Below are 18596 nucleotides of genomic sequence, written 5' to 3' on the forward strand. Positions count from 1 at the left end.
TGTCTGGTATTATCAGAGACCACCATAACTAATGGTTTGTTACCAGAATTTTTTTGTCTTGCAGGTTGTGGGGAGTGTTCTCTATTTTACAAACTTCTGCCTCGACAAGCTTGGGCAGCCTCTGCTTAATGAGAATCCCCAGTTGACTGATGGATGGGAAGTACCAAAGTATCCTAATATGAAGCTCCAGTTACAACCACTACGTGGTAAACCTCTCAACAATACACCACTTCAAGTATATGGCATAAAAGAAGTGGTGGGGTGTTCTTGGTTTATTTTAATCCAATTTTTTTTTTTGTTATTTTTACTATAGTTTAAAAAAAAAAAAAAAAAAAGTGTGTGTGTGTATATATGTGTGTGTGTGTGTGTGTTTATATATACAGGTTGAGTATCCCTTATCCAAAATACTTGGGACCAGAGGTATTTTGGATACTGGATTTTTCCGTATTTTGGAATAATTGCATACCATAATGAGATATCATGGTGATGGGACCTAAATCTAAGCACAGAATGCATTTATGTTACATATACACCTGATACACACAGCCTGAAGGTAATTTTAGCCAATATTTTTTATAACTTTGTGTCTACATTCACACAATTCATTTATGTTTCATATACACCTTATATACACAGTCTGAAGGTCATTTAATACAATATTTTTAATAACTGTGTGTATTAAACAAAGTTTGTGTACATTGAGCCATCAGAAAACAAAAGTTTCACTATCTCACTCTCGCTCAAAAAAGTCCGTATTTCGGAATATTCCGTATTTCGGATATTTGGATATGGGATACTCAACCTGTGTGTGTGTGTGTGTGTGTATATGTACGTATGTGTGTGTGTGTGTGTGTGTGTGTGTATATATATATATATATATATATATGTGTGTAAACCAAGAATGTGTGTGTGTGTGTATATGTGTGTGTGTGTGTATATATATATATATATATATATATATGTATGTGTGTATATGTGTATATATATATATATAATATATATATATATATATATATATATATATATATATATATATATATATTCGATTTCGACCGCATCTGTGATAGAAATCGAAGGATTGTATGCACATTTTAGGTACCTTTCGACGTGATGCGCGGGCACGCCTGTCGAATCTCACGTCTCAAGATAGTATGTGCTGCACTTAATATTTATCGAATCGCAGTGCGATCGCATGCGTTTTTAAACCACATGTGATATATCGTAATGCAATGGGCACCCGCCAGGGGCAGCTCCCACTCGGCGGTGACGTGCCCATCACTTGATTACCATGCGATCTATCGCATGGTAATCACTTTGACAGTTCAGGTGAGAGCTAATATTTTGACTATATAGTCAAAATCTTATGAAAAGTTAGTGCATAGCTCAAGGTGTTAGGCAGCTTGCGATACAGATTCGATCCCGATGCACGCTCCCGTGGGGTCGGTATCGTAAGGCTAGATAGACTGTGCAGGCAAGTCAATCTTGACTATCTTGTGTACTATCTAGTACAAAGTATAGTCAAAATTGCCACTTAGTCAATATCGTACATAAAGTTCAAGGGAAATCGCATAGTCAAAATTGGACATGGCAAGGATCTCGCCGTGTGTACACACCTTAAGAGGGCGTGAGGGAGAATATTTATAGAGCCATTAAAGGCTGCGGTAGTTGAGGACATTTAGGAAAGTAAGGAGAATTTAACTTAAGAGGACAGGGTGAGTGGTGGATAAATGTTTTGGTTGCATCATTCGCTAAGAAAGTTTGTATTCTAGGCAGCAGCCTTGGGAGATAGATAATTGTGATGTTCATGACTAAATGCTGTGAAGATAAACGCTGCGTTTTGTGGTGTTTGGATAGGTTGGAAGTAAGCCTCAAAGTAACTGTGCCATGTAGGATGTTCAGAAAACCAGGCTGAGTAGTAATCGGTAGCAGCAGTTCATCAATATGGAGAAGTGATCACTTGTGTCTATACTTTTAATTTTTGTTGGAGCCAGAAGCCTGATTGCAGACAGAGAATGGAAAGAGTGCCAGATTCAGGGATGGACCTGAAATATACAGATGCAGCTGCAATACGAAAACGTGTAAAAGCAGCAGGAGGCACCTGCATTCTTTTGTGATCCAATGCTGTATCCGAATACGCAATATCTGATCATCTGCACGGACATCAGTCATCTGATTAACCCTCATTGGGTTGTGTACATCTCTGAATTAAGCCTGGAGTGTTAAGAAAATAAATTTGAGAGAGAAATAATGCAGCAGTTGGTATGTTCAACACAGTATGGGAATGTGCCAGTGTATGGAGAAGTTACTGCTGCGGCAATAAGATGAGTGCAGAAACTGCCTTTGTTTATGGGGGGTGGATTTATTTATTGTTCAAGACTGTATTTCATTGATACTTAAAGTGGGTCTGTCACTGTAACAGGGTAAATGGGGAATTCAGTTAGCCGTTGTCATTCATTGCTGGCTAATTGACGCAGCGGGGCTATTAAACTACCACAGAAGGCAGGCTGCAGTTAAGGAGGTTTTTTTTTAATTATTTCTGAGGCGGAGTAAGCTCAAAGAGAAATCTGCGTTAAATAGACTATTTGTGTGTGCCATGACAGTGTTAGCCCATTGATCTGGGACCTTATCACAGATTCAATAGGTTGACACGGTTATTTACCGCAAGAAAAAGTTGCTCTAAATGAATAACCCCGGGCTGCTACCACACTTCTTCACCCGTGGTAAATTACTGCCTCTAACTGAATCTCCTCCCTCCCAAATCCAACTCTGCAAGTTAATGTAGGCCATAGCTGCGGTGGATGAATTTTGCAGTATATTACAAAAGAGAACACCTAACTATTCTTTTCCAGGTGACCCACTTTTAAACATTTAACAGCTTATTAAAGAACCTGTTAGATATAAATCTCCCAAATTGCCTTTATTTTCATCTCTCATAAATAATTGATTAGAAACATCTGCAGAGCCAAAACTTTTTAGAATAAGAAAGACAAATACAAAATGTTTGGCCAGCACAGTGAGAGCATTGCGGTCTCAGTGCTGAGTTTGATTCTTGATCAGATTTGCATGTTTTCCCCTTGTTTGTATATGTTTTGGGTGCTCAGGATTCTTCCCACACAGTGGATATAGTTGTATTGTAACAAATTAGAACAAATAACTTGCCTCGTTGCACCATTGTAGTAAAAGCCTATCTATTAACATTGCCGTCAGTTTCATCTCTAGACTAACCATTCATGGAAGCAGTTTGTTTTTGGTTTAAATTTCTTTCCCCATTCCCCAAATGACTAAAAAGAAAGGGTTCTCATGCAATATAAGCTGCATTGACATTCTTGCTAATATCCTGAAAACTGCAGAGAGGGGACTAGTTTCTCCAGCGCTATGGGGTGAGGGCATTTGAGTATTATTTATTATTATTTATTTATTTTCTCCCACATTCACACTTCAGTGGCAAAAGATCCCCAAAGGTCATTAACCTACACCTAGTAGTAATGCCCAGGAGCAGGACCCCTAACCCACCACTGTTTGGAGCAAATTATCAGTGCTAAAACATCACACCCCACTCGCTTCCATTGCATTACACCTCCCTTGGTCATCAGTTCTCCCTGCTACTGCTGATCTCTCCACTGGCAGAGATAAGCCTAATGGTGCTTGTTAGAAGCTTTTAGGAGGGGCACATGTGCCCCAGACAGCCTTTTGCTCATCATTTGTAGGTACAGTTTCAGCAGTGATGTTTGCGGTCACAGACTGCTAAATAACTGCCAGGGGCCATCACAGCAGGATGAAGAGTGGGGAATGTGTTTTGGTGTTTTCTCTTAACATCCTAGTGGATACTGGGCAACTGTACATTAGTACCATGGGGTTTAGATCGGGTCCACTGGAGCCTGGCACTTTAAAAACCTTTAGTATGTGTGTTGGATCCTCCCCTCTGTGCCCCTCCTACCAGACTCCGTTTAGAAAAATGTGCCCAAGGATCCGTGTGCATTTCTCTGGAGTTCCAGAGAGTTTCCTTTTTATGTTTTTTATTTAGGAATTTATTTTCAGGTAGTACTGTTTGGCAACCAGTCTACCTGTTTCTTGGAGTGTAGAGAGGAGACCGAACCAACCTCCTGAGGGTTAATGATTGTAATCCCAGCTGACAGGACACTGAGTTCCTGAGGTGCTTTTTACACACCAATACTGTGTGTGCCCACATCAGCAGCTAGCCGCCACCCTCTGACAGATGCCGAAGATCGCAGTTGCGGTGAGTGTTAACACCGGGGTCCCCGAATGTCACGCTGCGGTCACGAGCCATGAGCTGCGGTGCCTGCCGCGGACTACACTGGCTCAGCTGGCTTTATGCTCCATAGGTGCTCACTGTCAGTAGGCTTTGTGGGTACTGTGTATCTTCAGCCACTCTAAACAATTTAGTTAGACCACGTGCCATTACAGGGGCGGGGCTTCCCGGAGAGTTGTAACAGAGTCAGGAAGGCGCCATTTCCTGCTCCTGCGGATCATCAAGGCTGCATGCATGCTGCTCCTCCACGGAACCAACCTGTTACAGACTCTGTACTGGTACCAGGGGATCATAGCAGGGAGGGAGCACATAAGCGGTAGCGCCGCTGCACATACATAAGGTGATACACATATTTTCACACACTGCACTGCCGTGCGTTGTGTGCTAGTCTCTGTTTTTCTGTGTCACTCCAGGGGCTCTGTAGGGTTTGTGTGGAGGTGTTTTTTTCAGTGGGTTTGCACTGTATTACAGTTGTGTACAATGTCTGACATGGTTATGTGTACTGGTTGTAACTCTACCCTTTCTTCTGTGGGGTCCCTCATGTGTGAACAATGCTCCTGATCTCCACAGGGACACAGTTCACAGGCACCTGACTGGATAGATACTTTTAAGAGCATGATTCACCATGTGAATTCAGAATTAGCTGCTGCTAAGAAGGAGAGACAGGTGTTAAACCAGTCTATTGATTGTATGGCTAAAGCAGCAGCAGATACCAGAAAGGCTTCTCAGCCCCCTATGTTGGTTTCACATAAACACTCTGCCTGATGTGGGTGATGATGATATGGATGAGGACAACTCTCTGTCCCCAGGGGTGGAGGCCCTCATTTATGCTGTAAGGGAGGTTCTTCACATACCTGATCAGGAAGCAGAGCCAGATGAGGAGTTGTACTGCAATGTTAGACCCAAGACCTCAGCCACGTTTCCTGTGTCTAAGGAATTAATCTCCCTGGCCAGGGAGGCGTAGGTGAACCCTGACAAGAAATTCAAAGTTCCTCAGAGGTTTTTATCTACTTTTCCCCTCCCAGCTGAGGACAGGAAGGCATGTCGATACGTCTCTATCCAGACTAAGAAATTGGTAATGCTGGTGCCAGGGACTATATCCCTTAAAGACCCCGCTGCCCGTAAAATTGAGACTACACTCAAAGCAATATATACGGCAGCGGGCGTAGCACAGCGCCCCACAATAGTTTGTGGTTGGATTTCTAGGGCAGTAGTCAAGTGGTCTGATAATATTGTTAATGGATTAGACTCTCTGCCCCAGGATGAGGTCATTACTCTGCTGCAACACACACAGGATGCTGCAAATTTTATGAGTGAAGCTATAAAGGAATTGTGCAAGATAGATAGTCACACTACTGCTATGGCAGTTTCGGCACGCAGCGCTCTGTTACGTAAATGGTCAGCGGACGCAGATTCCAAAAAGGGTGTAGAAAATCTTCCCTGTTAGAGGTGATGCCTTGTTTGGTGACGAGTTAAATAAATGGATCTCCCAGGCAATGGCGGGTTTGTCAGCCTTTCTGCCATCGGCTGCACCACCTGCTCGACTTTCTTACACAGGACCCTCCTTGCAGTCCTTTCGTGTGGCAGGGGCCGAGGGATCTCCACCATTCCCAGAGGATCTCGTGCTAAACCTGCAACTGCTGCATCCCTGGACCAGACCACCAGATCCCATGCCACTAAGCTTTCCGCGTGACTGTTGGCCCCAACAGCAAGGCGACTTTCAGGTAAGTGCTCGCCTTGAACACTTCACCCATATGTGGGCGGAATCCTGCCGGGATCCTTGGGTGAGGGACTTCACTTCCCAGGGTACCAGCTGGAATTTCAAGCACTTAGTCCTCACAGATTTCTTTTTTATCCACTAGGGGTCACTGGAGTACTCTTGGGATATGGACGGCTTTAGCAGAACAAGGGCATTGAATATTTACATTTAGTAACTCTCCTCCCCTCCATATTCCCAGAGTACCTCAGTGGTTTTTCTGTGCTCACAGTAGAACAAGCACGAGTGCTAGCTCTGCAGCACTTATATTTTATTATTGATTTATTTTTTTTCTAAACTTTATTTCACATCCCTTCCCCCCCCCCTAACCAAAAGGCGTGGGTCCGGGATAGTGGAAGCTGCTACAAGCAGCTGCTGGCGTGTCTGTCTTCACTAAAGAGCACCCTCACAGCCAAGAGCAGAACTACCTGCAGGAAGTCTGGACGGAGCTTACAGAAGAAGCCCCGTCATAGCCCCTCACCACAGGCGTCCAGGTATGTTGGGGGACGGGGCATTCAGCTCAAGCTGCCGCCCCGCTGTGTGGGGAACACTTTACTTTATGTGCGCCGCCCGCCGCTTACAGTGCTGTGACGCCGCCGATGTCTAGTGTTATAAGCGCCCGCCAGAGCCGCTCAGACCCGCCGCACTTCCACCCACTCCATACCGCCGCTCCACGGCTCTATAGAGCGCGCTCCCTGTACCCGCTCTCTGCCTCCTCCTTGTACCCGCTCCCCGCCTCCTTGTACCCGCTCCCCGGCTCCCTGTACCAGCTCCCCGCAAAGAGACAGCGGCACACGGAGCACGGGGGGGGGGGGATGAGAAGTGTATGATGCCCATAGCAGCAGAAAAGGCTGCATGGGTTGTAAGAATAGCATGGGCTATTACGCCTTTATTAACAGGGTTTGTTATTAACAGGAATTTCCAGGTTATATATGTCTTTACACGATTTATAACCTGCACTGTGATTATAACTGTAAGCATGGCATGGGGGCCATTTTAACCATGCTTCCTGTTTCTTCCTGTTTGTGATTCCAACACGTTCCTGTCCTACAACACTACTCCACCGGATGATGCAGGGGTGTTAGTGGGAATTTTGGATCATGTTTCATATAGTACTGGCCACGTGCACTGCACTTCGGCTATATATATCTCTATATATGTCTCTCTCTCTCTCTCTCTCTCTCTCTCTCTCTCTCTCTCTCTCTCTCTCTCTCTCTCTCTCTCTCTCTCTCTCTCTCTCTATATATATATATATATATATATATATATATATATTTATATTATCTCTATATCTATATATATATCTATATATTATCTCTATATCTATATATATATCTATATATTATCTCTATATCTCTATATATATATCTATATATATATATATATTATCTCTATATATCTATCTATCTATCTATATATACACACACACACCTTAGTAACAATTTTACTGAGTCGTGCAAGTTGTCTGTCTTTGTATATTGTATTGTCTGTCTGCATAATGAGTAAGGCACCAGCAAAAACAAAAAAGCCGTTTTACTGCAATGTCTGTAAGAGTGTGTTACCGGATGGATCTACCACATGTACAGTATGTTTTGTGAATTCAGCTACAAATACAATTTCCGCTCCGGTTTCAAAGCCTGTTTCATCCCCGGACCCTCCATGGGCATACATGACGATCACCTTATACTTCTCGCTGATCAAATCTGTGAAGCTGCTGAGTATCTATGTACAGCTTCTACTGACGTCTGTCAGCTCACTTCTCGCCTTTCATCGTCGCTAGTTACGGCACGACGAGTACTCTGGCTGCGGTCTTGGCAAGCGGAGGCAGAGGTTAAGAGAGGTATAGAGGCGTTACCTTACGTTGGCGAGAAGTTGTTTGGTCCTGAATTGACAAATGGATTTCTGAGGCCACGGGAGGGAAGTTTTACTTTCCTACCATTGCCTCCAACGGTACCTAGACGGAAATACTCTGGATGGCTCGGTCAGGCCAATATTGAACTTAAAGGGCCTCAATCAGTACGTCACTTACTACAGATTCAAGATGGAATCTCTGCGGTCAGTAATTGCAGGTATAGAGCCACAGGAATTCATGATTGCGCTGGATCTCAAGGATGCGTACCTCATCAGAGGTTCTTGCGTTTTGCGATACGGCAGAATCATTACCAGTTTCAGGCTCTACCGTTTGGCCTCTCGTCAGCGCCTCGGGTATTCACCAAAGTGATGTCTGTGATGATAGCTCATCTCAGATCCCTGGGAGTGATAATAGTGCCGTACTTGGACGATCTGCTCATCAAAGCTCCGTCTCAACAGATGCTCCTCCAACATGCGTTGCTAATGTACAATGTACAATGTACTTGTTCAGCACGGTTGGATTGTCAACTTAAAGAAATCACATCTGATTCCGTCTCAACGACTTCAATTCCTAGGTATGATTCTCGATATGGTAGATCAAAGAATTTACCTACCAGAACAGAAAGTACAGATCATTCATCATCTGGTACAATTAGTGCTCAAGCCACGCACAGTCTCTGTACATTTGTGCATTTGCCTGTTAGGCACAATGGTGGCGGCTTTCGAAGCGCTTCAGTTCGGAAGATTTTACTCACGTCCTTTTCAACTGGATGTGCTCGCACAGTGGTCGTGCTCGCATCTGCAGATTCACCAGAGGGTGAGGTTGTCTCCACGGGCCAGAGTATCTCTACTCTGGTGGCTCAAAGTACACAATCTAACCGCAGGGAAACGGTTCAGCGCCTGGAATTGGATAATTCTAACGACGGACGCGAGTCTCAGAGGTTGGGGAGCTGTAGTTCAAAATTGTCAGCTCCAGGGTCTCTGGGCGGATCACGAAAGATTGTGGTCTATAAATGTCCTGGAACTCCGGGCAATTTACAATGCGCTACGACAAGCAGTGCACATGCTTCGGTCTCAGACTGTCCAAGTGCAGTCAGACAACGCGACGGCGGTCGCGTACATCAACAAACAAGGAGGAAAAGCCGCATGGCCATGCGGGAAGTAGCTCGAATCCTCAATTGGGCCGAGCATCACCAAGTGATATTGTCAGCAGTGTTCATTCCGGGAGTAGACAACTGGGAGGCGGATTATCTCAGCCGTCGGGATTTTCATCCAGGGGAATGGGCATTAAATCCAGAAGTGTTTCACATGTTGGTCCAGAGGTGGGGTTACCCTCAAGTGGACCTGATGGCATCTCGCCACAATCACCAAACGCCCCAGTATGTGTCCAGAACGAGAGATCCAAAGGCAGTGGCGGTGGATGCTTTCACAATCGCGTGGCCATACAGCCTCGTGTATCTGTTTCCGCTGCTCCCTCTGTTGCTAAAACGGATCAAAAGAGAGTCCGCCACAGTCATACTAGTGGCGCCTCATTGGCCTCGGAGAGCTTGGTTCTCGGATCTCCGCGGACTACTCGCAGATGATCCTTGGCCGCTCCCGCTACGTCTGGACCGGTTACAACAGGGTCCGTTCCTTTACCCCGATTTAGCGCGGCTGCGTTTGACGGGGTGGCTGTTGAGACCGCCCTCTTAAGAAGAGAGAGCATTCCAGATTCGGTTATACCAACCATGTTATGTGCTAGGAAGCCAGTTACGGCAGCTCATTATTACAGAATTTGGCTTGCCTATATAGGTTGGTGTGAAGCTCGGAAGTTTCCGACATCATCTTTCAAGTTATCCCGTCTTTTGTTATTTCTACAGACGGGGTTAGATGGAGGGCTGCGTTTATCTACACTAAAGGTGCAGGTATTTGCTTTGTCAATTTACTTTCAAAGACGATTGGCTCTATTGCAGTCTGTACACACCTTTCTGCAAGGTGTCCTCAGAGTACAGCCTCCATTCATTCCACCTACAGCGCCATGGGACTTGAATCTGGTTTTAGTTTTTTTACAGTCTTCATCTTTTGAACCCTTACAACAAGTGGATATTAAGTTTCTCACTTGGAAAACAATTTTTCTCCTAGCCTTAGCTTCGGCAAGGCGTGTTTCAGATTTGGGTGCCTTGTCATGCAAGCCACCGTATTTGGTGTTTCATGATGACAGAGCGGAACTTCGGACGAATCCCGCTTTCTTGCCAAAGGTCGTGTCATCTTTTCACATCAATCAACCAATAGTAGTTCCTGTGTTAACAGAAGATTCTGGAACTTCGGATGTGGTACGCGCACTACGCGTATGTTTTCCGAACTTCTACAATTCGTAAGATGGATACGTTGTTTGTTCTCTGATGCTGCCGAGATTGGTTGGCCAGCTTCTAAGCAGACCTTATCCAGATGGATTAAACTGACCATACGTCAGGCTTACCTTCATGCTAGTTTACAGCCGCCTACATCAGTAACAACTCATTCCACACGTTCTGTGGGAAATTCATGGGCAGCTGGTCGTGGGGCTTCTACGACGCAGCTTTGCCGTGCGGTTACATGGTCATCAGTGCACACGTTTGTGCGCTTTTACAAGTTTGATACGTTTGCGGCGTCAGCATCTAGCTTTGGCCACCTAGTGTTACAGGTGCCAAACAGCTCTCCCGCCCAAGGGGGAAGCTTTGGTACTCCCAAGAGGACTCCAGTGACCCTTAGTGGATGAAAAAGAAAATAGGATTTTGGTACTTACCAGGTAAATCCTTTTCTTTGAATCCATAGGGGGCACTGGACGCCCACCCAGAGCAGTTTTACCTGGTTTGTGGTAAGTTCGGTGGATCTTATGGTAACATTTTCACCGACTGGTTCAAATTTTCAAGTTCTATCGGTTATGGTGTCAACTGTTTAGTTGTCCGTAACGTTGTGTCAACTTTTTTTGTTGTCCGTTATGTTATATGTAATTCTCTATTGTCGTCCTCCCTCTCTGTCGCTCCTGTTCGGCTCAGTAAAAAACACTGAGGTACTCTGGGAATATGGAGGGGAGGAGTGTTACTAAATATAAATATTCAGTGCCCTTGTTCTTCTAAAGCCGTCCATATCCCAAGAGTACTCCAGTGCCCCCTATGGATTCAAAGAAAAGGATTTACCTGGTAAGTACCAAAATCCTATTTTTTCAAATTGGGCTTACCAGTTTTGCCTGCAGCAAAAGCAAAACTTGCAAGAAGCTATTCAAAAACTTTTGTGGTGGTGGTTCCAGTACCACCTCCAGTCTTTTTTTCATTCCAAAACCTGACTGTTCGTTGCGACCCCATTTTGAACCTGAAGTCTCTAAACCTGTATCTGCGGGTGTTCAAATTCAAGATGGAATCCCTGCGGGCAGTGGTGTCCGGTCTGGAGGAGGGGGAATTCCTGGTATCTCTAGATTTCAAGGATGCTAACCTACACATTCCCATGAGGCCCCCCTCATTAGGCTTACCTCAGGTTCGCCATATTGGATGACCATTTCTAGTTTCAGGCCTTACCCTTTGGCCTATCCACAGCTCCGAGGGTCTTCACCAAAGTCATGGCGGAGATGATGCTGCAACTGCACATAATGGGAGTCAATATAGTCCCCTACTTGGACGATCTCCTGATAAAGGTGCTGTCCAGGGAGGGTCTACTGCAAAGCATCGATCTGACGACTCGCCTGCTTACGAATCATGGGTGGACCCTAAATTTTCAGAAATCTCACCTGGAACCGACCCAACGTCTTCAGTTCCTGGGAATGATACTGGATACAGTCTCTCAAAAGGTGTTTCTTCCGATGGACAAAGCCTTGGCTATCCAGGCTATGGTGTGCTCAGTGCTCCGTCCTCGCAAGGTATCCATACATCTTTGCATCCGCTTGCTGGGCAGGATGGTTGCTGCTTACGAAGCAATCCAATACGGCAGATTTTATGCCCGGCCATTTCAGCTGGATCTGCTGGACAAATGGTCGGGGTCTTACCTTCATATGCATCAGGATGTGACCTTTATCTCCAAAAGCCCGGATTTCTTTATTATGGTGGCTACAAGTTCCTCACCTGGTAGAAAGCAGGAATTTCAAAATCCACTCGTGGATTCTACTGACAACGGATGCCAGTCTCCAGGGTTGGGGGGCTGTGACCCAAAGTGCCCAGTTCCAGGGGATATGGTCAAATCAGGAATCTGCTCTGCCGATGAACATCCTGGAACTCAGGGCAATTTACAATGCTCTTCTGCAAGCTTCCCATCTCCTGAAAGATCAGGCGATCCAGGTTCAGTCGGACAATGCCACGGCGGTGGCGTACATAAACCGACAAGGGGGAACAAGAAGCAGAGCGGCACTGCGAGAAGTATCAAAAATACTCTTCTGTGCGGAGGCCAATGCAAGGGCCATCTCAGCCATATTAATTCCAGGAGTGGACAACTGGGAAGCAGACTTCCTCAGCAGACACTATCTCCATCTGGGGGAATGGGGTCTACATCCCCAGGTGTTTAAACAGTTAATTCACCGGTGGGGCTGTCTGCAGATAGATCTGATGGCTTCTCGTCTCAACAAGAAGCTATGCCGTTACTGTTCCAGAACGAGGGATCCGCAGGCTGTAGCAGTGGATGCGCTGACGACACCATGGACGTACCAGTTTGTGTACCTGTTCCCTCCTGTACTGCTAATCCCAAGGGTTCTAAAAAGATTAAGAAGAGAAAGCATTCAAGCAATTCTAATTGCCCCACATTGGCCTCAACGGGCATGGTACTCGGAACTCCTAACCATGGCTCTGAAGGATCCCTGGCTCTGCCGCTTCAAAAGGATCTTCTTCAACAAGGTCCGTTCGTCTATCCAGACTTACAGCGTCTACGTTTGACGGCTTGGAAGTTGAGAGGGAGATTCTAGCAAGAAAGGGTCTTCTCTCCAGGGTTATTTTCCACCATGTCCAGGCCAGGAAGATGGTGACGTCAAAGCATTATCATCGTATCTGGAAAAAGTATGTTTCCTGATGTGAAGGTAGAAAGGTTTCTCCCGTGGAATTTAGAATTAGTAGTTTTCTACTTTTCCTGCAAGCGGGAGTGTATATGGGCCTACGTTTAGGTTACATCAAAGTGCAGATTTCGGCGCTCTCTATTTTCTTCCAGAAACAACTTGCCGTGTTGCTGGAAGTACAAACTTTCCTAAAAGGAGTTCATATGCAACCGCCCTTCGTACCTCCCACGGCTCCATGGGATCTCAATGTGGTTCTGTCCTTTCTTCAATCGGACTGGTTTGAACCCTTACATAGGGTGGAGTTGAAGTTTCTTACCTGGAAGACTGTGATGATGTTAGCATTGGCGTCTGCCAGACGTGTCTCTGAATTGGGGGCCTCATCCTGTAAGAGCCCTTATTTGATTTTTCATGAAGATAGGGCGGAACTCGGGACCAGACCTCCGTTTTTGCCAAAAGTAGAGATCGGCTTTTCATGTGAATCAACCCATTGTGGTTCCAGTGTTGTCTGACACTTCGGTTGGTCCAAAGTCCTTGGATGTGGTGAAGGCTCTGAAGATTTATGTCAAACTGATTGCTCGTCATTGGAAATCAAACTCGTTGTTTGACCTTTATGATGCCACCAGGATTGGTCGACCGCCTTCTAAGCAATCAATTGCTCTTTAGCTCATGTTGACCATTCTACAGGCCTATACTTCGGCAGCTCTGCCTTTGCCGAAGTCTGTTCAGGCCCACTCGACGGTGTCTGTGGGCTCTTCCTGGGTGGCTGCTTGGGCGGGGTAGGGGGGGGGGTCTCGGCCTTGCAGTTGTGCCGAGCTGCTACTTTGGTCTGTTTCGAACTTTTTTTTTCTTCTCCTATGACCTTCAGTTCTGTCAGGCGGTTTTACAGTGGTCTCAACAGTCTCGCACCCGTTTGGGAGCTTTGGGTCTTCCCCATGGTTCTAAAATACAGTTACCCAGTATCCACTAGGACGTAAGAGAAAATCTGAATTTTATACCTACTGGTAATTCCTTTTCTCGTCTGTTGTGGATACTGGGCGCTCGCCTCAGTGCTTCGATTCCTGCTTACCTGTGTAAGTGTTTTGGTTGGCCTGGCGTTGCGGCCCTCTCTTTTTGTTAGGATAGCTTTGCTATCCTGGCTCGGTTGGTGTTGCTATCCTCTTCTGGTTAGCGCCCTCCTTTTCAGTTATGGTTATTTGTTGGCTTAGTGCCGCACCGCTGTTTTACCGGTTTTCTTTTCTCGTGGTATGTCTGCTCAGGCACAGTTTCCTAGACTGAGTCTGGTAGGAGGGGCATAGAGAGGAGGAGCCAGCACACACATGCACAGACTAAAGGTTTTAAAGTGTCATGCTCCAGTGGACCCGGTCTATAACCCACGGTACTAAAGTACAGTTCCCCAGTATCCACTACAGACTACAAGAAAAGGAATGATCGGTAGAGATCAAATTCCTATTTCTCTGACGTCCTAAGTGGATGCTGGGGACTCCGTCAGGACCATGGGGGATTAGCGGCTCCGCAGGAGACAGGGCACAAAACTAAAGCTTTAGGATCAGGTGGTGTGTACTGGCTCCTCCCCCCATGACCCTCCTCCAAGCCTCAGTTAGGTTTTTGTGCCCGTCCGAGCAGGGTGCAATCTAGGTGGCTCTCTTAAGGAGCTGCTTAGAAAAAGTTTTTAGGTTTCTTATTTTCAGTGAGTCCTGCTGGCAACAGGCTCACTGCATCGAGGGACTTAGGGGAGAGAAGTTCAACTCGCCTGCGTGGCTTCTTAGGCTACTGGACACCATTAGCTCCAGAGGGAGTCTGAACACAGGTCTCACCCTGGGGTTCGTCCCGGAGCCGCGCCGCCGACCCCCCTTGCAGATGCTGAAGATTGAAGGTCCAGAAACCGGCGGCAGAAGGCTTTTCAGTCTTCATGAAGGTAGCGCACAGCACTGCAGCTGTGCGCCATTGTTGTCACACACTTCACACCAACGGTCACGGAGGGTGCAGGGCGTTGCTGGGGGCGCCCTGGGCAGCAATGTATAATACCTTATTCTGGCTAAAAATACATCACATATAGCCCCTGGAGGCTATATGGATGTATTTAACCCCTGCCAGGTCTCAGAAAAACGGGAGAAGAAGCCCGCCGAAAAGGGGGCGGGGCCTATTCTCCTCAGCACACAGCGCCATTTTCCCTCACAGAAATGCTGGTGGGAAGGCTCCCAGGCTCTCCCCTGCACTGCACTACAGAAACAGGGTTAAAACAGAGAGGGGGGGCACTTATTTGGTGATATGTATATATATTAAAATGCTATAAGGGAAAAACACTTATATAAAGGTTGTCCCTGTATAATATAGCGTTTTTGGTGTGTGCTGGCAAACTCTCCCTCTGTCTCCCCAAAGGGCTAGTGGGGTCCTGTCCTCTATCAGAGCATTCCCTGTGTGTGTGCTGTGTGTCGGTACTTGTGTGTCGACATGTATGAGGACGATGTTGGTGAGGAGGCGGAGCAATTGCCGGTAATGGTGATGTCACTCTCTAGGGAGTCGACACCGGAATGGATGGCTTATTTAAGGAATTACGTGATAATGTCAACACGCTGCAAGGTCGGTTGACGACATGAGACGGCCGGCAAACCAATTAGTACCTGTCCAGGCGTCTAAAACACCGTCAGGGGCGTTAAAACGTCCTTTTACCTCAGTCGGTCGACACAGACACGGACACTGACTCCAGTGTCGACGGTGAAGAAACAAACGTATTTTCCTTTAGGGCCACACGTTACTTGTTAAGGGCAATGAAGGAGATGTTACATATTTCTGATACTACAAGTACCACAAAAAAGGGTATTATGTGGAGTGTGAAAAAACTACATGTGGTTTTTCCTGAATCAGATAAATTAAATGAAGTGTGTGATGATGCGTGGGTTTCCCCCGATAGAAAATTATTGGCGGTATACCCTTTCCCGCCAGAAGTTATGGCGCGTTGGGAAACACACCTTAGGGTGGATAAGGCGCTCACACGCTTATAAAAACAAGTGGCGTTACCGTCTCCAGATACGGACGCCCTCAAGGAGCCAACTGATAGGAGGTTGGAAAATATCCTAAAAAGTATATACACACATACTGGTGTTATACTGCGACCAGCGATCGCCTCAGCCTGGATGGGCAGCGCTGGGGTGGCTTGGTCGGATTCCCTGACTGGAAATATTGATACCCTTGACAGGGACAGTATTTTATTGACTATAGAGCATTTAAAAGATGCATTTCTATATATGCGAAACTCTGGCATCAAGAGTAAGTGCGATGTCCATATCTGCCAGACGATGTTTATGGACACGACAGTAGTCAGGTGATGCAGATTCCAAACGGCACATGGAAGTATTGCCGTATAAAGGGGAGGAGTTATTTGGGGTCGGTCCATCGGACCTGGTGGCCACGGCAACAGCTAGAAAATCCACCTTTTTTACCCCAAGTCACATCTCAGCAGAAAAAGACATAGTCTTTTCAGCCTCAGTCCTTTCGTCCCCATAATATCTGCCCAGGGATAGAGGTAAGGGAAGAAGACTGCAGCAGGCAGCCCATTCCCAGGAACAGAAGCCTTCCACCGCTTCTGCCAAGTCCTCAGCATGACGCTGGGGCCGTACAAACAGGTGCGGTGGGGGGTCGTCTCAAGAGTTTCAGCACGCAGTGGGCTCACTCGCAAGTGGACCCCTGGATCCTACAAGTAGTATCCCAGGGGTACAGATTGGAAATTCGAGACGTCTCCCCCTCGCAGGTTCCTGAAGTTTGCTTTACCAACGTCTACCTCCGACAGGGAGGCAGTATTGGAAACAATTCACAAGCTATTCCCAGCAGGTGATAATCAAAGTACCCCTCCTACAACAAGTAAAGGGGTATTATTCCACACTATATTGTGGTACTGAAGCCAGACGGCTCGGTGAGACCTATTCTAAATGGAGTCACTCAGAGCAGTGATAGCGAACCAGGAAGAAGGGGACTATATGGTGTCCCTGGACATCAAGGATGCTTACCTCCATGTCCCAATTTGCCCTTCTCACCAAGGGTACCTCAGGTTCGTGGTACAAAACTGTCACTATCAGTTTCAGACGCTGCCGTTTGGATTGTCCACGGCACCCCGGGTCTTTACCAAGGTAATGGCCGAAATGATGATTCTTCTTCAAAGAAAAGGCGTCTTAATTATCCCTTACTTGGACGATCTCCTGATAAGGGCAAGGTCCAGAGAACAGTTGGAGGTCGGAGTAGCACTATCTCAAGTAGTTCTACGACAGCACGGGTGGATTCTAAATATTCCAAAATCGCAGCTGTCTCCGACGACACGTCTGCTGTCCCTAGGGATGATTCTGGACACAGTCCAGAAAAAGGTGTTTCTCCCGGAGGAGAAAGCCAGGGAGTTATCCGAGCTAGTCAGGAACCTCCAAAAACCAGGAAAAGTGTCAGTGCATCATTGCACAAGGGTCCTGGGAAAAATGGTGGCTTCTTACGAAGCGATTCCATTCGGCAGATTTCACGCAAGAACTTTTCAGTGGGATCTGCTGGACAAATGGTCCGGATCGCATCTTCAGATGCATCAGCGGATAACCCTGTCTCCAAGGACAAGGGTGTCTCTTCTGTGGTGGCTGCAGAGTGCTCATCTACTAAAGTGCCACAGTTATGCATTCAGGACTGGGTCCTGGTGACCACGGATTCCAGCTTGAAAGGCTGGGGAGCAGTCACACAAGAAAAAAAAAAAAAAAAAAATTTCCAGGGAGTGTGATCAAGTCTGGGGACTTCTCTCCGCATAAATATACTGGAGCTAAGAGCAATTTACAATGCTCTAAGCTTAGCAAGACCTCTGCTTCAAGGTCAGCCGGTATTGATCCAGTGGGACAACATCACGGCAGTCGCCCACGTAAACAGACAGGGCGGCACAAGAAGCAGGAGGACAATGGCAGAAACTGCAAGGATTCTTCGCTGGGCGGAAAATCATGTGATAGCACTGTCAGCAGTTTTCATTCCGGGAGTGGACAACTGGGAAGCAGACTTCCTCACACGACCTCCACCCGGGAGAGTGGGGACTTTATCGAAAAGTTTTTTCCACATGATTGTGCACCGTTGGGAAAGACCAAAGGTGGACATGATGGCGTCCCGCCTGAACAAAAAAACTGGACAGGTATTGCGCCAGGTCAAGAGACCCTCAGGCAATAGCTGTGGACGTTCTGGTAACACCGTAGGTGTACCAGTCGGTGTATGTGTTCCCTCCTCTGCTTCTCATACCAAAGGTACTGAGAATTATAAGACGTAGAGGAGTAAGAACTATACTCGTGGCTCCGGATGGGCCAAGAAGGACTTGGTACCCGGAACTTCAAGATGCTCACAGAGGACTCAGGGCCTCTGCCGATAAGAAGGGACTTGCTTCAGCAAGTACCATGTCTGTTCCAAGACTTAACGCGGCTGCGTTTGACGGCATGGCGGTTGAACGCCGGATCCTAAGGGAAAAAGGCATTCCGGAAGAGGTCATTCCTACCCTGGTCAAAGCCAGGAAGGAGGTGACCGCACAACATTATCACCACATGTGGCGAAAATATGTTGCGTGGTGTGAGGCCAGGAAGGCCCCACGAAGAAATTTCAACTCGGTCGATTCCTGCATTTCCTGCAAACAGGAGTGTCTATGGGCCTCAAATTGGGGTCCATTAAGGTTCAAATTTCGGCCCTGTCGATTTTCTTCCAGAAAGAATTGGCTTCAGTTCCTGAAGTCC

The 18596-nt window shown here is 46.6% G+C and overlaps 1 protein-coding gene across 1 annotated transcript in view; it reads left to right on the forward strand.

The window, feature by feature from the left end:
* ZCCHC8 (zinc finger CCHC-type containing 8) overlaps positions 1–18596 on the forward strand; it is a 238495-nt gene that overhangs the window by 80654 nt on the left and 139245 nt on the right. The window contains exon 6 of the mRNA XM_063964450.1: positions 65–168. Coding sequence (XP_063820520.1) covers positions 65–168 — 104 coding nt within the window. The remainder of the gene's footprint in view (positions 1–64; positions 169–18596) is intronic.

The sequence above is a fragment of the Pseudophryne corroboree genome, chromosome 1, assembly GCF_028390025.1.
Source record: "Pseudophryne corroboree isolate aPseCor3 chromosome 1, aPseCor3.hap2, whole genome shotgun sequence".
Lineage (NCBI taxonomy): Eukaryota > Metazoa > Chordata > Amphibia > Anura > Myobatrachidae > Pseudophryne > Pseudophryne corroboree.